The 18,570-nt window shown below is 48.8% G+C and overlaps 1 protein-coding gene across 14 annotated transcripts in view; it reads right to left on the bottom strand.

Annotated features, from left to right (window-relative positions):
- Positions 1-18,154, bottom strand: part of ncam1a (neural cell adhesion molecule 1a) — a 383,668-nt gene extending 365,514 nt beyond the window's left edge. For 6 of the 14 annotated variants that reach the window (XM_061740348.1, XM_061740352.1, XM_061740353.1 and 3 more), the window contains exon 1: positions 17,864-18,153. In XM_061740348.1, coding sequence (XP_061596332.1) covers positions 17,864-17,915 — 52 coding nt within the window. In that variant the 5' untranslated portion in view covers positions 17,916-18,153. Of the gene's footprint in view, positions 1-17,863 lie in introns of all 14 variants that reach the window. The other 8 variants (XM_061740359.1, XM_061740361.1, XM_061740360.1 and 5 more) reach the window with 5 other exon arrangements.
- Between the last annotated feature and the right edge of the window lie 416 nt (positions 18,155-18,570).

Genomic DNA, 18,570 nt, shown 5'->3' with positions numbered 1-18,570 from the left:
GGCTTTGTGCTGAGCACTCCTGAACAGACAGAAAACGTAGCACAACACGAAGCTGGCTGGAGATAAAGATGAGGATGTCTGATCACTCCACCCTGATCTGGGTCACCAAATGCACCCGGCAAATCTTTCACTGGAGTTCACTGGACGGTACGCCTCAAAGAAGTCAGAGTCTCCGTTTACATGCTTTAACTGGGGGACCAGTTCATTGACGGGATGATTATTGGCTTTTTTCTTCTTCTTTTAAAAACTCCTGGCCTGCAGATTTAATCATCTTTAAGGAAACTGTCCAATATGACGATGAACCCAGACGGGCTTTGATGTCTGACTCAAACAGCCATTAAATCACGAGCAATAAAACAGCGCGACTTCGTCTTGATGCGCCTCCGTCTGACCACTTCGTGGGACTGAACTGTTCGCCAGCTGCCATTAAACAACAAAAGAAAGCGTACGTACTACCAGACTCTGGTAATAAGTGTGCACGGCACAGCGAGCGTCCACGCTCAGGGTGCACAAATAACAGAAACAAGCAAAGCCACAAAAACCACAGCAGTCTCGTTTCTGCATTAGTCCCCACAGACAGCTTTAGGGTTTTATGCATCTGGAACCCTGTGTGCAGGAAAATGAGCTGCCCTCATCTGGTGGTCGAAAAAAAAACTGCAAACAAATACAGCAGGTGTCATGGCAGCCAGGCTGAAACTGCTTTACCACGGTTGATAATTTTTCCTGGAAAGGAGGGCCAAAGCTGCGCGTGTAGAAAAAAAAAGAAAGAAGGAAAAAAAAGGACCCCAACTGGCCAACACTGATATAACTGGTTTCCCTCCATCTCAATTAGACTATGAAGATTAGTTAAATGTTGGAGCAACAGTTCTGTTATCCAGCACGTTAGTGTTACGGACACAGAGGCATGCTGGGAGTAAAACAACCTTTATTATGTTGTCCTTTAAAATAGGCGCATTTAAGATAAAATGACCCTGAAGCAAGAGGCTGTACTTTTACAACTCGCTCTCGTCTCTTTCTCCCCAGTTAAACGATAAGCCCAGTGGTTACAGAGAAGGAACCGTGAGAGAAGTGATGTATGATAAGGAGAGAAGAGAGACAAGGGAGGCTCTGAAGATAGCTTTGACCTATTGTTTTCTACAGTCTGAACATCATAAGAAGAACCAAGGACAAAGTCAGCGGGGTGGGACATGGATGTGAAAGACAGAAGCACTTTCAGAAGCCACGACAGCTTTAGAGGAACAACCTCCTCATTTTTACATCAGTAGAACCAGAAGGCCCGACGTCCTTGTACAGCCGATCGGGTCAAGTCCCAGCCTGCATCTCCAGGAATCTTCGAATAAAGGCTACAAGAGTCACAAACTCTAAGGAAAAAAAGACGTTTAATGTGGCGCAAAGGGCTCAAGCTAAATAACTCAAAACACACATGCAGATTAAAACGGCAGGAGATACAGGTGGAAACTAGATGACCTATACAGGCAGAGGAACAGATCCAGAAATGAACTAAACTGTACACCTGCCAACTGCCATAACACAACCACCTCAAAAAAAGCTGGGGAACTGAATTAAAAGGTAGCAACAAAAAAGGAAAGAACAGAAGGAAACAAATACTACGTTCAGCCAACCGGCCCTAATCCAATTGTTCTGCATATTCCAGATCAAAACGAGATAAATATGTTGACAGTCTAAGAAGCCAAAAATCAACATGCAATATCAGTTGTTGTTTTTTAAATAATAATGAGATTGTTTGTAATATGATCCATCAGATTTTTCACAGATGCATCTGAGTCTGAGCCGTCTGGTCCCTCAAACAGGGTTTCAAATAGTCTTCAGCATTATTCACAACAGAAAAGAAAAATAAAACAGTACCAGAGTGATGGAGGTGACATGTTCAGAGCTGGAATACAACTCTGCTTGCTCTATTTCGACTCGTGGTTTTGGTGGTGAGTCGATGTGACAACTCGGTGATATACTGAAATAAAACAGCACAGAAGCATCTTCTATCCCTGACACTTTCTTGCAACATGTAAAACAAACAGCTCACCCCCCTCCATTCTGGCTTATTTGTTATTTGGATGTAGGTCGCCATAGCAACCATGCTGATTAAAGCCGGGCATACACTGTGCGATTATCGGCTCGTTTTGAGACGATTTTCCAGTCGTGCGACTATTTTTTGGATCGGGACGGATTTTGACCCAAACGTTGCTTGTGCCTCGTGCAGTGTACGTGGGGTAACGACGAGAGATTAACACCTCACGACGAGCTCCCGATCACCCGATCAATTCGTGAGGTCGCAAGAAAATCAAGCGTGTTTGAAATCCTGGTCGCTCCTCGTGAAGGAATCGCACAGTTGAAGAAGCTACGACCCGATTTGCCTCATCCTTTCGCAGAGAGCATGCGCAATCTCTGATTTCACATCAAAAACTATTATTTGTAGTTTAAGTGTTGCAAATTCACATTACAAATCATGTTTTAATAGCAGAAAAAAAGACTGCATTTCCCACGTACGGTGCGGGTCGCCGCGTACCCTACACCGTAGGCTCTGCGTTGGTGTAACGCGGAACCATAAATCAGCCTTCAGGGCAAAGCAGTCACAATCTGCCTCTGCAAACACGAGTCCCGGCCCAGGCACAGCCCCCCTGTTATTTATAACGCCTTATAAATGTTGCTATTTAACAGTGTGCGCTCTGCGCTGTTCTGAACACAAAGAAGTGTTCATTTTGCTGGGACTTCGGGTCCCTCCGCCGAGACACATCTTTTGCGGTATGCATTCATTGTTGTGTCTAAAAATTATGCGCAGTGGGTGGGCAGGACGCACGTTTGGGTGGGCACAGCCCACCCCTGCCCCAAAACCGGCCTCGAGTTCCAGTACACAGAGGTCCGACGTGAGGATTATGATCGTATAGTGTGAGCAGACGGGTCGCATCCGAGCATCGGCTCGTACAGTGTGAGAACATAAATCGTGGGCTGTGAACTTTTGAACTCCGCAATCTAGTCGTGCAGTGTGAGATGGGACTGAATCAAACGATTTAAAATATTGCACAGTGTATGCCCAGCTTAAGGAACATCAGCAAGGACACAGCGTTTGGATCAGAGCATTGGCAATATACAATGTACAGTAAATGTTCAGTCAATATTTCAAACTCTGCTTGCCCAAATGTCGGATCTGGGCTGGTAGTGTGAACGTCGCCAAAGACTGATTTACCGGTGCCAGAAGTTTAACAAAAACAGTACCTCCAACCCAAAAACCTACAGTTCTGGAGAGCTTACTTATGAGCAAATGAAAAAGTCAGCAGCTGGGATGGAGCCAGTCATGAGTTAAAGTGTTTGGTGATGTTGAGGCATCAAAACCGTTTTTTTTAGGTTTTGGCACCAAAAGAAATGTAGATAGGTTGAGAAAAAGGTTGTTCTTGGGGTTAAATTACTCTTCTATCACATTAGCCTCGTGTATTAACAAATGGTCCACACTTCTACATCTTTTAACTCTTTTAAATCTTTTTCTACATCTTCGAAGCTCTTTATGATTTTTTATTTCACCCAATCACTCATACACTCATGCCTCATATTATATCCTATTTATGTGTTCTATATATAGTACCAAACAGCTGTTGTCTTTTCAATCATACACCGAGGTCCAATGCTGAACGTGTGGAGGAGGGGCTTGAGGTGTATGAAATTACCTATATTCCAATTAGGAGGCAAACTCAACATCACCTGAGCCGTGGCATCTGATACTTGGGGAGTTCATGTAGTTCACACGGGGGGTCTAAATCTTTCTAATCCAGGCTAATATTGCAAACATGCCTTGGTGGAGGCAGAACTCACCACAAGAAAGGACGGTGCAACCTGGTGGCGTATACACAGAAACCCTCACACGCAGCAGCACACACAGAAATCGTCGAGATACGATATACAGTAGTGAGAAGGTGTGAAAGGAGCTTTCCTGCAGAGGTGGCGGTGGGGCCCAGGACAGCATGAAGACACCCAGCAGCACAGAGGCATATACAGGAAAACAATGTGAGTGCTTTATGTGTTTAATATTTATGCGTTTAAAGCTTCGCGACTAACCACCATTTTCAATAGGTGTATGCTTATGTGCTGAGGCATGTGCTTAAAGGAAACAATCTACCAGATACACAGGGATGATAGGTTTGTTGTTTTTTTAGCACTTAAAGGCTTTGTTGAACAAAGGGACGATCAAGCGAAACCTCCCACTCTGTGCGCTCCGAAGACACCGTCAGTAATCCCACACTGAGAACATCATTCTGCGCTGACATGTGTGATCTCTGATGAATGTTCCTGCAGCTCATTCAGGGTCCTTTATACGAAAGTGTGCTCTAATCAAGCACATCTTATGTTCTTTCCTTTTTTCCTGAAATAAATCTGTTTCAGTATTTATTTCAATTTAACACAAAAACTGAGATTACGTCTGACTTTCAGACGCAAATACCATCTGTTCACCAGTGCGTGTCCTGAGGGGAAGAGAGTTAAAACAGGGACAGACTATAAATATCACCGTGCCCCGCGCTGACAATGAGGAAGAACTGGATCATCAATATAAATAATATCTGCTCCATACCAAAATGCATTACACTGGGATTTCTTTATACTGTAATGTGGTCGATCATTACTTTGGGCATCCTCACCAGACCTGGCAGTCTCATTTAAAGAGTTCTGCAGAAAAGAGAGGACGAAAGGAAGAGAGAGAGAAAAAAAAGGAAGGAAGGCAAGGGCTGCACGCTAAAGCAGCGGTGAGCATCATGGTGAGATTAAACTAAAGAGTATCCCGGCAAAAATCTGAATATCGCCCTCCACCATCTAGCAAGCCTATTAGCCTCAACACACCAGCAGCTACAAAGACTGCTTTGAATCAATCGCAGATATTTTCACCTGGCTGAATGTGATATGAAGACGCTTTCATATCAAAAATCATCTGAAGACTTTAAACCTGATAGTACTGTAGTTCCCCCCATGAGATAGAGGAGTCTATTTAAAAAAACAACAACAACAAGTTCCCGAGGTCCAAAAGCCTGGAAGGGTACAGCAGGGCAGACATTTCCACCAAACGTTAACAGTTAATTAAGATTTGATCATAATTCTAACGCTAACTTATTCTGGCAGATGATTAAAACGGTTCAAAATCTGGCGTTCAGGAATGAAGTGGGGTTCACACATGAATACGGGGCCACTTAATGGAGCGATTTTAAAATATGCAGCCAGATAAAGTTCAATTTAGGAAGAATAATTCATCTCTTTTCTATTTATAGCATGCAGCCTCCTATCTTTTCTGTTCTGCGGTTCATGTCCTACGCTTTGGACGGCATGCTTCTGAAAGAGATGCGGAGCTCCACCTTCTGAAAGTTGGAGGAACCCTACTATGTTTCTGAAACGTGTCTCGGTCTGGTTCACCTGCATCTAAACTCCATGGATCCTGAATGTTGAGAGCAGCCCTAAGAGATCAGACGGATGTATACCTCCCACATATAACGTGACCCTCAGGAGAAGGTTGCAGTTTTCAGGCAGCTGCTGTTGGCGACCTCCTTCTGTGGAGACCCAAACATGGCACCACCGCCATGGGCCATCCCTCGAGCACCTTCACAGACCAAGGACAAGGTGTGCTGCCTGCCGTTGGGCAGCGTAGGGTTGGAGGGTTGGAGGGCCAGAGTCACGGGGGTTCGAGAGAGCTCATAATGATGTTCATAAAAACATTTTGGTTACAATGGAAGAGCATCCGAGAGGCAACAGACTTTATTCTCGGGCCAATCTTACTTTCTAAAAACATGCTACAGCTTTAAAATACCTTTCGGCATCAGTGGAGTGAGAAACTTTCCAAAATAAGTTCGCTTCTGAGGTTCTCCAAAGTAAACTGTGGTGGTCATTTGGGGTGGGAGGTAGTCTGTGTAACAACCCCCCCCCTTTGTCATTTTTTCCCCTTCTCTTCCCTGCCTCAACACATTTGGTTCTCCACAGGACGCCTTCCGAGCTCACACAATGAAAATGGTCTCCATTCATGTGCTGATTAATATGCAAAGGCAGCCAATCCTCATCCAACAGCGAGAGGAAATAAAGCAGCCAGCCGAGTCATTTCGAACTTCTCTGGGATCCGTCAGCTCTCTCAGATCTAGAAGCACTGAGACACGGCATGAATTTGTGGTAAATGGAAAACAAATTTAATTTTCATTTCAAACTAGTTTTCGAGGTTTGCCTGCATTTCTATCACCCGCAGAAGAGCAGCGGCTGCTCGTGGCATCCTTACAAGTGTGTAACTATGCTTTGTTTGTGTTCCTCTGATCACATTTATGATAGTATTTACTGTAACAAACTGGGATTTCAAGTAAAAATGTATTTATGTATAAAAATGAATCGGCTTTAATGACCACATTGTGTATCTGGGAAATTTGGTACCAATGCAGTTTTGGAGCAGCTGAGTTTCATCCAACAATCACAAAAACCGGGATTACCAACCTCTGGCTGGTCTGAGGCCAACAAGGAAGTGAGGAAAACTGTAATCCCTAAACTGACCACTGGAGGCATGCTCCCGAATTGACCCGGCCGGTCTCCCCTTTGCACTGTCCAACTAGAACTAGAACAATAACTAGTTGCAGCCTGGTTCAAGGAACGGCTCCGACAACTGTACCACCTCAGGTAAAAATTACACGAACCCACGGATGTATAATCAGCGGCGCAATCTTTTGACAATGCAAGACCAAGGTGTCAAACAGCAAGCTGTCACTTCAGCTACGTGACACCTAGCTTTACTTCTGAGCCCCGAATGACATATGGTAAATAATTTCCCTTTGGGGATTCATAATGTGTTATTGAATTAAATAAAAACCAAAACATTTTAAAAGAAAATATGGCTGGAAAATATAGCTAACCAGATCATGCAAGATGGTCGGCCTCTTGCTTAGTGACTTCCAGAAACTGATTCCTCTGGTCAACCAAAGCAGCGTCGGCCAGAAGCATTGGACACACTCTCTGATGTTTATTGCTGCAACGCTGCCTCATGAGTCAATTCAATTCAATTTTATTTGTATATACAACAAAAGTTGTCTCTAGACGCTTTCCAGAGACCCAGAACATGACCCCGAGCAATTATTACATAAACAATGGCAGGTAAAAACTCCCCTAGTGGGAAAAAAGCCTTAAGCCAAACAGTGGAGAGGAAAAACTTCCCTTTAGGAGGGAAGAAACTTTAAGCAGGACCAGGCTCCTAAAGGGGGACCCTCCTGCCGAAGTCCAGCGTTAGCCTTGGATCATGTCAGGACCCTTCCAAGTTGACTACTGACCACTAGCCAGCGTGGCCCGTGGTCACTGGCCAGTGGTGGAGGGCGGGTCTCAGTACAGAGGGGGCGGAGCATTCTCGATGGGCCCTGACACCTGACAGCTGTCAATCACATGGCGCTGAAAACTCAGATAGTCACGGACTGACTCAGTTCCATCTTTGATACAGCTTAAATACAAAAAAAAACATAACTGGTCTAAAATTACACAATCTATTTAGATAGATATAGACACAGCGGTCTATAACATCATTTCTGAGCTCTATAACAGAGAATAGACTCGGCAATCTAGTTGACAAAAACACAAAGCTCATTCAAATAGGCAGCTGGTCAAAGCTACCACAACATTCTGATAAAGAAATTATTTATGAAGGTTACACTGACTCACCAATGGCAGTTGACTCTTCAATAAAACTTTGTGCATGCTTAGTCCTCTTTTAAAGTTTAGCCCTCATCTCCTTCATGGCAGCAAATTTGCCGAGTCGACAAATTGGCTGTAACTGTTAAGGCTGATTTATGGTTCCACGTTACACCAACGCAGCACCTACGGCGTAGGATACGCGGCGATGCGCAAGTACGTTGCGTGTCGCCGCGTACCCTACGCCGTAGGCTACGCCGTAACCTACGGCGTAGGCTCTGTGTCGATTTAACGCAGAACCATAAATCAGGCTTTACAGCCAATCAGCGTTGCCTCACAGCCCTGATGCGTTCAGGACAGTTGTAAAGTAAGAATTAGCCTAGACTGGCCGCACAATGCACATTTTATCGTAATTATAGCCTACAATTTACGATGATATATGAACGTATCACACAAAACAGGGCCCTATCATTGGGCCCTATGAGCTTGTGGGCCCCGGGGCGCCCGCCCCTTCGCCCCCCCCCCTCTGGCTCCGCTACAGTCACTGGCTGATGCCTAGCAAACAACAGGCATGGGCCCGCAGCCGCCCACGGGTCAACCAAGATCATCTGCCGTCATCTCCTGGTGTTACATCATATCACAGTTGTCTAGTTCTTTCTACAAAGTCTATGTGGGATTAGCTCAGAGCAAAAGGAGGGGCTTCATTCAGTAAATTGCACGTATAGCGATATTACAAATATATATATACATATACACACATACAGTATACCTAGATTTCATGTACAGTATGAGGTGCTGTTCTGATAACATTTTAATTGTTGAATACTTTATTATAAGTTTAAAGCCTCTCCAATGAGTCTCTTGCTTCTACTGAACTTCAGTTACTCATTGGTTTAGTGAGCATGACCCATCAGCGGGTAAACCGGTTCTCCACCTGCCACAGACCTGGTCCGAGTGGCGCTGCGGTCCAAGACCACGGCCCTGAATATAATTGCAGTTTATTGATATCATCCCGACTCCAGTGAGGTTACAGCTACAATCTCATCACGACTTGTGCTTAAAAGATATTGATCATAAGCAGTAATAACATATTGTAAAATGTCTACAAATCAATTTGAATGCAGTATGGATTGTGGTGCGACTGCAGAGCAAAGTTTGGAGGGATCCAGGATCTACTTTTATTCAGAGGGCAGACCAAAAGTGCCTTATAATTTTCCCTTGTTTGGCTGCTTTTTCCAGTTCCCGGAGTCAAAAATAGCCTGTATTATTTTCATAGTGGCTTTGAACTCACCACAGCAGTTAAGTCCCATATGTTAGCCATTTAGGAATTGTGTATTTTTTCCCTCAAAACGTTGAGTTAATCTTTGACTTAACTTTTGGAGCTTAGCTCAGTGCTCAAAGTCAATAAGCTGATTTGAATCTCTACTGAAAATCTACTGCCCAAAATCATTAAATGAACTTAACAGACTGTATTTGCAGTAATCATCCTTTATCTCACGATTTAAATGTGTAAAAATCAGCTCCTCAGTTTCACTCAGTAAAAGTACATAATGGAGAGGTGGAAACGAGCGACTCGGCATTCAAACAAAAGCGTGGTGTCAGCAAACAGAGTGACCGGGTGCTGCTGCCTCCCACCGGTGAAACTCAACACTGCCTTCGCTGTTTGCAGGCAGGAATCATGCACGTGCATGTGGGAGTGAGATCCGCTCACAAGTTGTCAATCGAGACGCATGAGAAGACGTGTGTCAATGGCACGCGTGGATAGACGTTCTTAGAGCTGTCCACTTGTGATCCAGCCCCCCAGGACGGATGTTAATACCAAAACTAACCAGGGCCAAACTCCGCAGACCTCAGGTAGCATAAGTGTGAGATTTCATGATGGTACAATTTGAACAGAGAGCTTCTGATTATGTGAGGAATGCAGCAAAGCTGCTTCTAAACCACAAGACTTTTGGAATAATGGCTTATAGACAAATGAGATCAAAGTAGAAATGTTTGACTATAATTCAAAGCACCATGTTTGGAAAAAAGAAAAATGCAGCAAATCAGCACAAACACTTTCACACCAACTGTCAAGCATGGTGGCGGAGCGGTGATGATCTGGGCTCGTTCTGCTGAACGTGGCCATGGCAGAGTTGCTGAACCAACCACAAACTTCTTTGGTCTAAGAATAAAAAAACACATCTATGCACAACTTGTCATTTTTTCCCCAACACCTCAGTATAAGCACATATTACCATAATATGACTATTACTAGTTTAAACATCTCTTTTTAGAAAGAAACCTGACGTCACAGGTGATTTCACCGTCACAACAGCGCATAATCGCTCAACACCTAGCAACAGCAGCCCGCTCTATCAAGCCAGGAATCTAAAACGATGAGATCAAAAGGATTTTCCAGCAGCAGAAGTACCAAGGCACCACTGACATATATATGTACCATCTTGAAAATGTGATATACTTTGATTCTCCAGATTATTCTCTCCACCGCCTCACACTCCCTCAGGGTTCCAGCTAATCACGGTGGCTAGGACTGAACACTTCGGGACTGCACACATGCACGCTCAACGGGACTCTGGGACGATAAAACACCACTGTTTCAGTCCGTGTCCACTTCTGAGATTACCTTCTACGCACCCTGGCAATAATTCAGTTATATGTGGGGAAGTGATGTGGTCCTGCATCCTAATGTATAATGCCAGCCTCAAAATTCAATTATCAGCGAACTGCATGAGAAACTGGAAATCAATAATTGTAATTAAATTGCTCGGCCCTCAAACGGTGTGATGCTGTCATTACCCCCTCAGTATACCCAGGTTCTATCAAATAAGGTTATCCATTTGTTTGAGTTTCTCCCCGCTGCAACAGGGCGAAGCAAAGGCACAGATGTCTAACCGTCTGCCTCTTGGTTCCTCTCTCTTTCCATCCTCGGTGCACTAAATCGTGGGGGAGTCGGAATATCTCAGCAGGATCATGAATCATATGGAGAGAGAAAAACAAAAAGAACACATCCCAAGCGTTCTTCGTACCACAGCGCCTTCTGCACACCAGCAGAGGAAGGCAGACCCACACTTTGGGTCTGAAAAATGACAAAGAAAAAAAAAACATAAGTGCTGGTATTAAAATACCTCAGAAAGAAAAACAACTCAGAAGTTTCTTTTTATATTGTTCAAAATTCAAAGAGTTTGAACTTGGTGCTAAAAGATTTGGAAGAACGCCCCCTTCCTGTCCTGCAGTACCTGCTGACCTGACAGCTGCTGGGCATCTTTAGGCTGGGCAGCTCTGGGACACATATTCTGCTCTGTTGGCGAATGTTGACAGTTTCCTGAGGTATGGAAGAACTGTTTCTGACAACTTTTGTTCAGAATATTCCAAGAGTCTAGTTTGAAAGCACTCTTTTCAAGGGCGACTTTACAACTTTTCATCGCGGCCAGTTTTTGGGGGTGGAGCCACTTGCCTCCATTCAATCGCCCTTTTCTGCAGGATGTGGCTCTGAAGATCCAAGTTGTCTCTTGGCCCCGCCCACTTACAAACGCAGGGTTATATAAAACTGGGTGGAGGTGAAGACTATGGTCTGGCTCTGTGATGTCACACAAAGCTACAAATCTGTTTCAGACTGAGGCATCCACGAACGAGCCGACTGAGTCTGGGTTTTAAATGCTGTTGAGCAGGGAAGACCAAACTTTTCTTTGCATACTATTTCTCCTTTAAGCTCAGTACAACTTCGATATATTTTGACAGTAAGAGATTCTAATGACAAAAAAAGTAATCTTATGTAGTTTCTAAATAAAAACAACCATCCAAGATATCATAAAACGAGGGTCGGCTGAAGATCATCCAGGCTGAAATTTAGCCTTTGAAAGCTAACAGTATCACTCTTTATAATATTTTTAAACTTCTTCCGTTTTAATGCAAAACAAATAAAGAAGATATGTAAATCAGTTGTTACAGGGGCGGATCACCCGTTGAGTTGGCAGTAAAACTTTATAATTTTACCGTATGAAAAGGAGCTTGTTTCTCTTTTAAAAGATAACGGTTAGGGTTTAGATAAACGTTTTTCAGTGAGGGAGTCGCTCTTCTAAATTAACACCAAGGTTGTCATTTTTGCAGCAAATTCATAGTGATTTCTAAAAAAAATGGTTATCAGTCTCTTTGATAATTATGACAACCCTGAAAGCCTGGATAGTGTGTGTGTGTGTGTGTGTGTGTGTGTGTGTGTGTGTGTGTGTGTGTGTGTGTGTGTGTGTGTGTGTGTGTGTGTGTGTGTGTGGCAAACATCTTAGGGCCACGGGGTCGGAGAGCCCATAGATGTCTATAATGGGAAGGAAGCACTAATGCTTTTTTTTTCTTTTTTCTGTGGGATATGAAGAAGTCTTCACACCTTGTAATGCCTGATAAATGTGATTATACCATCAAACTAGTTTCCCTCCCTTCTCCAATGACCCCTGGGGGTCCTCAAACTCCACTAGCAACACTCAGCTAGGTCTATAGAAAGAGGGCAGATGCTGGAGGGGAGAGGTGGGGTGTGGGTGGAAGTGCAGGGGGCTATATAATCACGGGAGTTCTGGGATTGGCTCCTATTGTATACGTTGAATGACTATTCAGTCGTCCTTAATGGATGACGGATTTGTGTCCACACCCCGCCGTCGCGTCCACGCCACTTGGCGCGTGGAAACGCGGCGCGCAAATGCGTTCGGAACAACGGCGTTAAAGAAAAGAGCGGGGAAAGAGTAGTTGTACCACGTTAAAGCCGTCAGACCCTGTACATCACCAATCCTGAGACAGACATTAAAACACCAGGCTGACGCAAAAGAGCTGTATTTCTGAGCCATAATGCGGCACCACTGCCACAACCACATCCATATGTCCCTGAGACGCTCGTAAACCTGAAACAAAGCAGCTGCGTCTGGAGCGACTATCCATCCATCTGTGTGTGTGTGTGTGTGTGTGTGTGTGTGTGTGTGTGTGTGTGTGTGTGTGTGTGTGTGTGTGTGTGTGTGTAAGTATATATATATAGAGCAGATGCAGTTAATAGTGTAATGAGTATAATTACAGTAGCCAGTATAATAATAATAATAATAATAATAATAATGATAATGTTATTTAGCAGTGTGACTATAGTGTGTGAGTATTTATACATACGGGTTAAATGATTAGTGAATGGAGGTAGGATTAAATAAGTTTACACGTCTTCCTACTCCTTTTCGCACATGTAAATTAAGATATTGTAGTGGGTTACATAATTCACTTAGGAACCCTCTGCGGGTTAATGTGGTTCCGCCCGGATAGGGCGCAGGGACGGACGTTACGCTTCCCGTTCTGTGTTGTTGTGGTTTGAATGGCTGATGTTAATAAACGGCTCGCGCCGGCTTTCAACATTCATACTCCGCCTCCGACTCCCGTTCTTCGGCACCACACTGGTGACCCCGACGTCAGTCTCGCTGAAGACTCAGAGACTGAACCGAACATGGCAAACAACGCTACTTTTCTGAAGTTGCCGGAGTTTTGGGAGACATCAGCGGCGGCATGGTTCGCCCAGACCGAGGCGCAGTTCGCGCTCCGCAACGTCACAGACGACGATGCGCGCTATTACCACGTTGTCTCGGCGCTGGGGAGTTCCACAGCGACCAGGTCGGTGAGTTTCATCACCACCCCTCCAGCCCGGAATAAATATGAGGCTTTTAAAGCTTACCTCCTCAAGACTTTTGAGCTGTCGCGGGCAGAACGGGCCAGACGGCTGTTTGCAATCCAGGGACTTGGGGACAGCAAACCTTCCGAGCTGATGGAGGTGATGTTGAACCTGCTGGGTGCAGAGGAGCCCAACTTTCTTTTTGTTGAGCTGTTCCTCCGCCACATGCCTCCTCGCGTTCAGACAGCTCTGGCCAACACTGTTATCACGGAGCCCCGCGCCCTGGCCGAGGAGGCTGATCGTTTTTTCCTGGCTGCTCAGCGTTGCACCCCGGAGGTGCTGGCCCTGACACGCAGCTATACACCTGCGGGTGGCGACACGCCGACCAAGAAGGGACTCACTGCTGCTGACGGCGGCGCCGGCTCTGGTATGTGCTATTACCATGCACGCTTTGGCGCTAAGGCGAGCAAGTGCCGTCCCCCCTGTACCTACGCGGCGGGAAACGCCAGAGCCTGCGCTCAGTAGCAGCCGTGAGCGCAGGCACGACGAACCGGCTGTTGTTTGTCCGAGACGCCATCTCTGGACTCAAGTTCCTCTGCGACACCGGCGCACAGAGGAGTGTGCTGCCGGCTACGGCGGACGACACCGCCGGTGGTTCCCAGGGGCCGCCACTGACGTCTGCAGACAACACCCCTATCCGCTCCTACGGCACGAGGACCGTGGACTTGTGTTTTGGGGGTCAGCGATTCACGTGGGACTTTGTCACTGCTGACATCTCTTTCCCCCTCGTCGGCGCTGATTTTTTGTGCGCGCACGGTTTGCTGGTGGACGTCAAGAACGGCCGCCTTGTTGACGCGCTGACCTTCTCCACGATCGCGTGTGTTTCTGGGGAGGCGACCTGCAGTGGGCTCTCCGGCTCGCTCTCGGAGGGGGACAACTACCAGATCCTCCTCGGTGAGTTTCCCAGCCTGACTGAACCCACCTTCTCTGCGGCCACGACCAAACATGGTGTGGAGCACCACATCGTGACCGAGGGCCCCCCGGTCCATGCTAGGGCCCGGCGGCTCAACCCCGAGAGGCTCGAGGTCGCCAGGTCTGAGTTCGCCAACATGGAGCGCCTTGGCATCGTTCGGCGTTCGGACAGCCCGTGGGCGTCGCCGCTCCACATCGCCCCCAAGCCAGGGGGTGGGTGGCGGCCGTGCGGCGATTACCGCCGTTTGAATGACGCCACTACTCCCGATCGCTACCCAGTCCCGCACATCCAGGACTTCTCCGTGCACCTGGCGGGTAAGCTGATTTTTTTCTAAGGTGGACCTGGTGCGTGGTTACCACCAGGTCCCCGTGCGTCCCGCTGACGTCCCTAAGACGGCCGTAGTCACGCCGTTTGGCTTATTCGAGTTTCTGCGCATGCCGTTTGGACTTAAGAATGCGGCTCAGTCCTTCCAACGGCTGATGGACTCGGCGCTCAGGGACATGCCTTACGTTTTCGTCTACCTGGACGACATTCTCGTCGCCAGCTCCTCGGAGGGGGAGCACCTGGCGCACCTCCGGGGCCTCTTCACACGGCTCAGCGAGCACGGCCTCATCGTGAACCCGGCTAAGTGCCAGTTCGGGTTGCCCTCAATCCACTTCCTTGGGCACCTCATCAGCAAGGACGGGGCCGCCCCCCTTCCGTCGAAGGTGGAGGCCGTTGCTGCTTTTCCCCGCCCGGATACCGCTGGGGCGCTCCGAGAATTTCTCGGGATGGTGACATTCTATCACCGGTTCATCCGCCGGGCAGCCCACACCATGCGCCTGCTGTACGAGGCTCTCAAAGGCAAGTCTGCCAACCAGGCCGTCGACTGGACGGCCGAGAGGGAGGCCGCGTTCGAGGCCACCAAGGCTGCCCTGAGCCAGGCGGCTCTGCTGGCTCACCCGGCACCTGGGGCTCCGGTGGCAGTCACGACCGACGCGTCGGATTACGCCGTCGGCGCAGTGCATGAGCAGTGGGTCGGCGGCGCCTGGCAGCCGCTCGCCTTTTTCAGCCGCCAGTTGACCCCCAGAGAGCGCAAATACAGTGCGTTCGACAGGGAACTCCTGGCCCTCTTCCTGGCAATCCGCCACTTCCGTTTCCTCCTGGAGGGTCGGGATTTTACGGCTTTCGTGGACCACAAACCCCTCACGTTCTCCATGTCTAAAGTGGCTGAACCGTGGTCTGCCCGCCAGCAGCGCCAGTTGGCGTTTATATCGGAGTACACCACCGACGTCCGACACGTCGCCGGTAAGGACAACGTGGTCGCGGACTGCCTCTCCAGGGCGGTTGTAGGGGCGGTCCAGTTGGGTGTCGACTACGCCGGCATGGGCGCGGACCAGGCCTCGGACCGCGGGATCCAGGCCCTCAGGGCCTCCGACACCGGGTTGCGCCTGGAGGAGGTCGCGGTCGGTGACTCGGGTGTCAGACTGTGGTGTGACCTCTCTACCGGCCAGCCTCGACCGCTGGTTCCTGCTGACTGGAGGCGGGGCGTGTTTGAGGCGGTGCACAATCTCTCCCACCCTGGCAGAAAGCCGACCGTTAGGTTGGTTTCTCAGAAGTTCGTGTGGCAGGGGCTGAAGAAGGACGTGAGGGCGTGGGTCGACGCGTGTGTGGCCTGCCAGCGGGCTAAGGTGCACCGTCACACCAGGGCCCCCTTTGAAACCTTCACTGTTCCGGAGCGGAGGTTCGACCACGTTCACGTCGACCTGGTTGGTCCGCTGCCCCCTTCGCAGGGCTTCACCTATCTCCTCACGGTGGTCGACAGAACGACGCGCTGGCCCGAGGCCATTCCCCTCGCCTCGACAACCTCTTCCGACGTGGCCCGGGCTTTCATCGGGACGTGGGTTGCGCGTTTCGGGACCCCTTCCGACCTCTCCTCGGACCGCGGCCCGCAGTTTACTGCGGAGCTATGGAACGCGGTCGCGGACGGTTTGGGGGTCAAACTACACCGCACCACGGCCTACCACCCCCAGGCGAACGGCCTGGTGGAGAGGTTCCACCGTTCGATGAAGGCAGCCCTCCGCGCGAGCTTAACGGATGGCAACTGGGTGGATAAACTCCCATGGGTCCTCCTGGGCCTGAGGTGCGCCCCCAAGGAAGACCTGCAGTCCTCTTCTGCTGAGTTGGTCTACGGGCAGACCCTGCGGGTTCCGGGGGATTTCATCCCGAGCGCCACTGCCCCCTGGTCGCCAGCCACGCAGCGCGCCGCCCTGCTGGAGGCCGCTGGGGCGTTCACGCCCATCCCTACATCACAGCACGGCTCCCCCACCTTCAAGGTGCCCACCAGTCTGCGCTCGACGGATTTCGTGTTCGTTCGCCATGATGCCCACCGCGGCCCCCTGCGCCCTCCCTACGACGGGCCGTTTAGGGTCCTGCAGCACGGGGTTAAGAGCTTGGTTGTGGACATGGGCGGTAGGCCTGAGACTGTCTCTGTGGATAGGGTTAAGCCGGCCCACGTGGACATTTCCCGGCCATTGGAGTTGGCACAAGCCCCTCGTAGGGGCCGGCCCCCTGGGCCCTCGTCCCTGCCCCCGGTTGAGAGGCCCGCGCCGCTGTTGGCGCGTCGGCCCCCCGGCTCTGCGGTTGGTGCGGCCGCACCTTCGACCCCGCCCCCCTTGACCCCGGTTTTTCGCACCCGTAGGGGTCGGGCTGTCGTTCCCCCGCGGCGGGGGGATTTTGACTATGGGTGAATTCTGGGGGGGCTGGTGTAGTGGGTTACATAATTCACTTAGGAACCCTCTGCGGGTTAATGTGGTTCCGCCCGGATAGGGCGCAGGGACGGACGTTACGCTTCCCGTTCTGTGTTGTTGTGGTTTGAATGGCTGATGTTAATAAACGGCTCGCGCCGGCTTTCAACATTCATACTCCGCCTCCGACTCCCGTTCTTCGGCACCACAATATCACGTGTTAAAGTATGACATTCTTTGTTTTGTTGTTTTGTTTTCTTATCTTCTCTTGAATTGTTGTTTTTTACATGTACAAAATATATCAAATTAAATCAAAATCCTCGGCGCGTCTCAGACGGAGCTGAACGCACCGAAAGTCCGGAGCAGACTTCCGAACCACAACATACCCGTTACGTTCGTCTGAGTCTGGCTTCACATGTGCAACTAAATGCTGCCAGTATCTGGCAAAGAAAGCGGCAGCCTTTACGCAATCCGCGCCGGCCAGAGAGCGATGCACACTTTAACCCCCCAGGGATGAACTTCAAACATAAAAACAGCACATGAGGAAGGGGTTGCAAGAAAAGTACACTTTACATCAGCTGTGCTTAAATGAGTGCGGATGCGGGGAGCGTTGCGTAAAATGATCCAAAAATCCAAAGTCAAACTGTGGCACACACACCCCGAAATATGTCAACGTGCCCCTTTTTCACATTTAGGGCGTATTTGACTCCCTGGACTGTTTCTCCTCGTGGAGAAAGTTTTTTTTTCAAGCCTGCAGTCGTGAAATCGTCGGAGGATGCTGGACCCCCGGATCCGCATCCCCGCATCCGCGGGATCCACGCGGATGCGGGGATGCGGATCCGGGGGTCCAGCATCCCCACGGCACCCACACTACAGCAGCAAATAAGTCATCCTTACCTGCGCAGCCAATGACGAGCAATCCCCAGATGATGTCCCTGGTTTGAAGCATGGCAGTGAGTCACAGATATTCTCCTTGAAGAACAGACGGACTTTAAAACAGCGAGCTGTTCTGTGCGCAGCGGGGATCGAGACGGCAGCAGCCTTTTCCGCGGACAACAACAACAACTGCAGCGGGATGAGGGGGGATTTTGGTTCCTGGTCGCGCTACCCGTGTTCGCAGCCGCGGCACAATGAGTGACAAGAAGCAGCCGAAGCACGCACTCGCGCACGCATGCACTGATAGATACCAGCACGAATTACTCCGCCCGGTAGGCTTTACCCACGCACACGCAGGGAGAGAGAGAAGGAGGGAGGGAGAGAGAGGGAGGAGGATGCGGTATCAAAGTAGTGCGCGGAGCTGTGCGCCTAGACAGCAGATGGTCACTAGGGGCCCTAATTCCGATTAATGAGCTTACAAACTTACAAAGTGTTATTTAGAATCACAGAACAAGACATGTCTTATGTTCTGGTTTAAACAATAATAATAATAATAATTAGCAGAAAAGGGCATTGGGAGTATGAAGGGACACATATTAAGACTTTGCCAAAGTTGACTCATATTCCCGAAGAGCTGTCATATTGTGGAAGGAGAACTGGACAAAACCAGGCGGGTGACGTCACTCCCAGGATTTCTGAAAAGTGTTTTTCTTCACACTGCTGCCCCA

This window comes from Cololabis saira, chromosome 14, assembly GCF_033807715.1.
Source record: "Cololabis saira isolate AMF1-May2022 chromosome 14, fColSai1.1, whole genome shotgun sequence".
Taxonomy (NCBI): Eukaryota; Metazoa; Chordata; class Actinopteri; order Beloniformes; family Belonidae; genus Cololabis; species Cololabis saira.
Note: the sequence above shows the minus strand (reverse complement) of the source record. Positions and strands in the feature narration are given on the sequence as shown.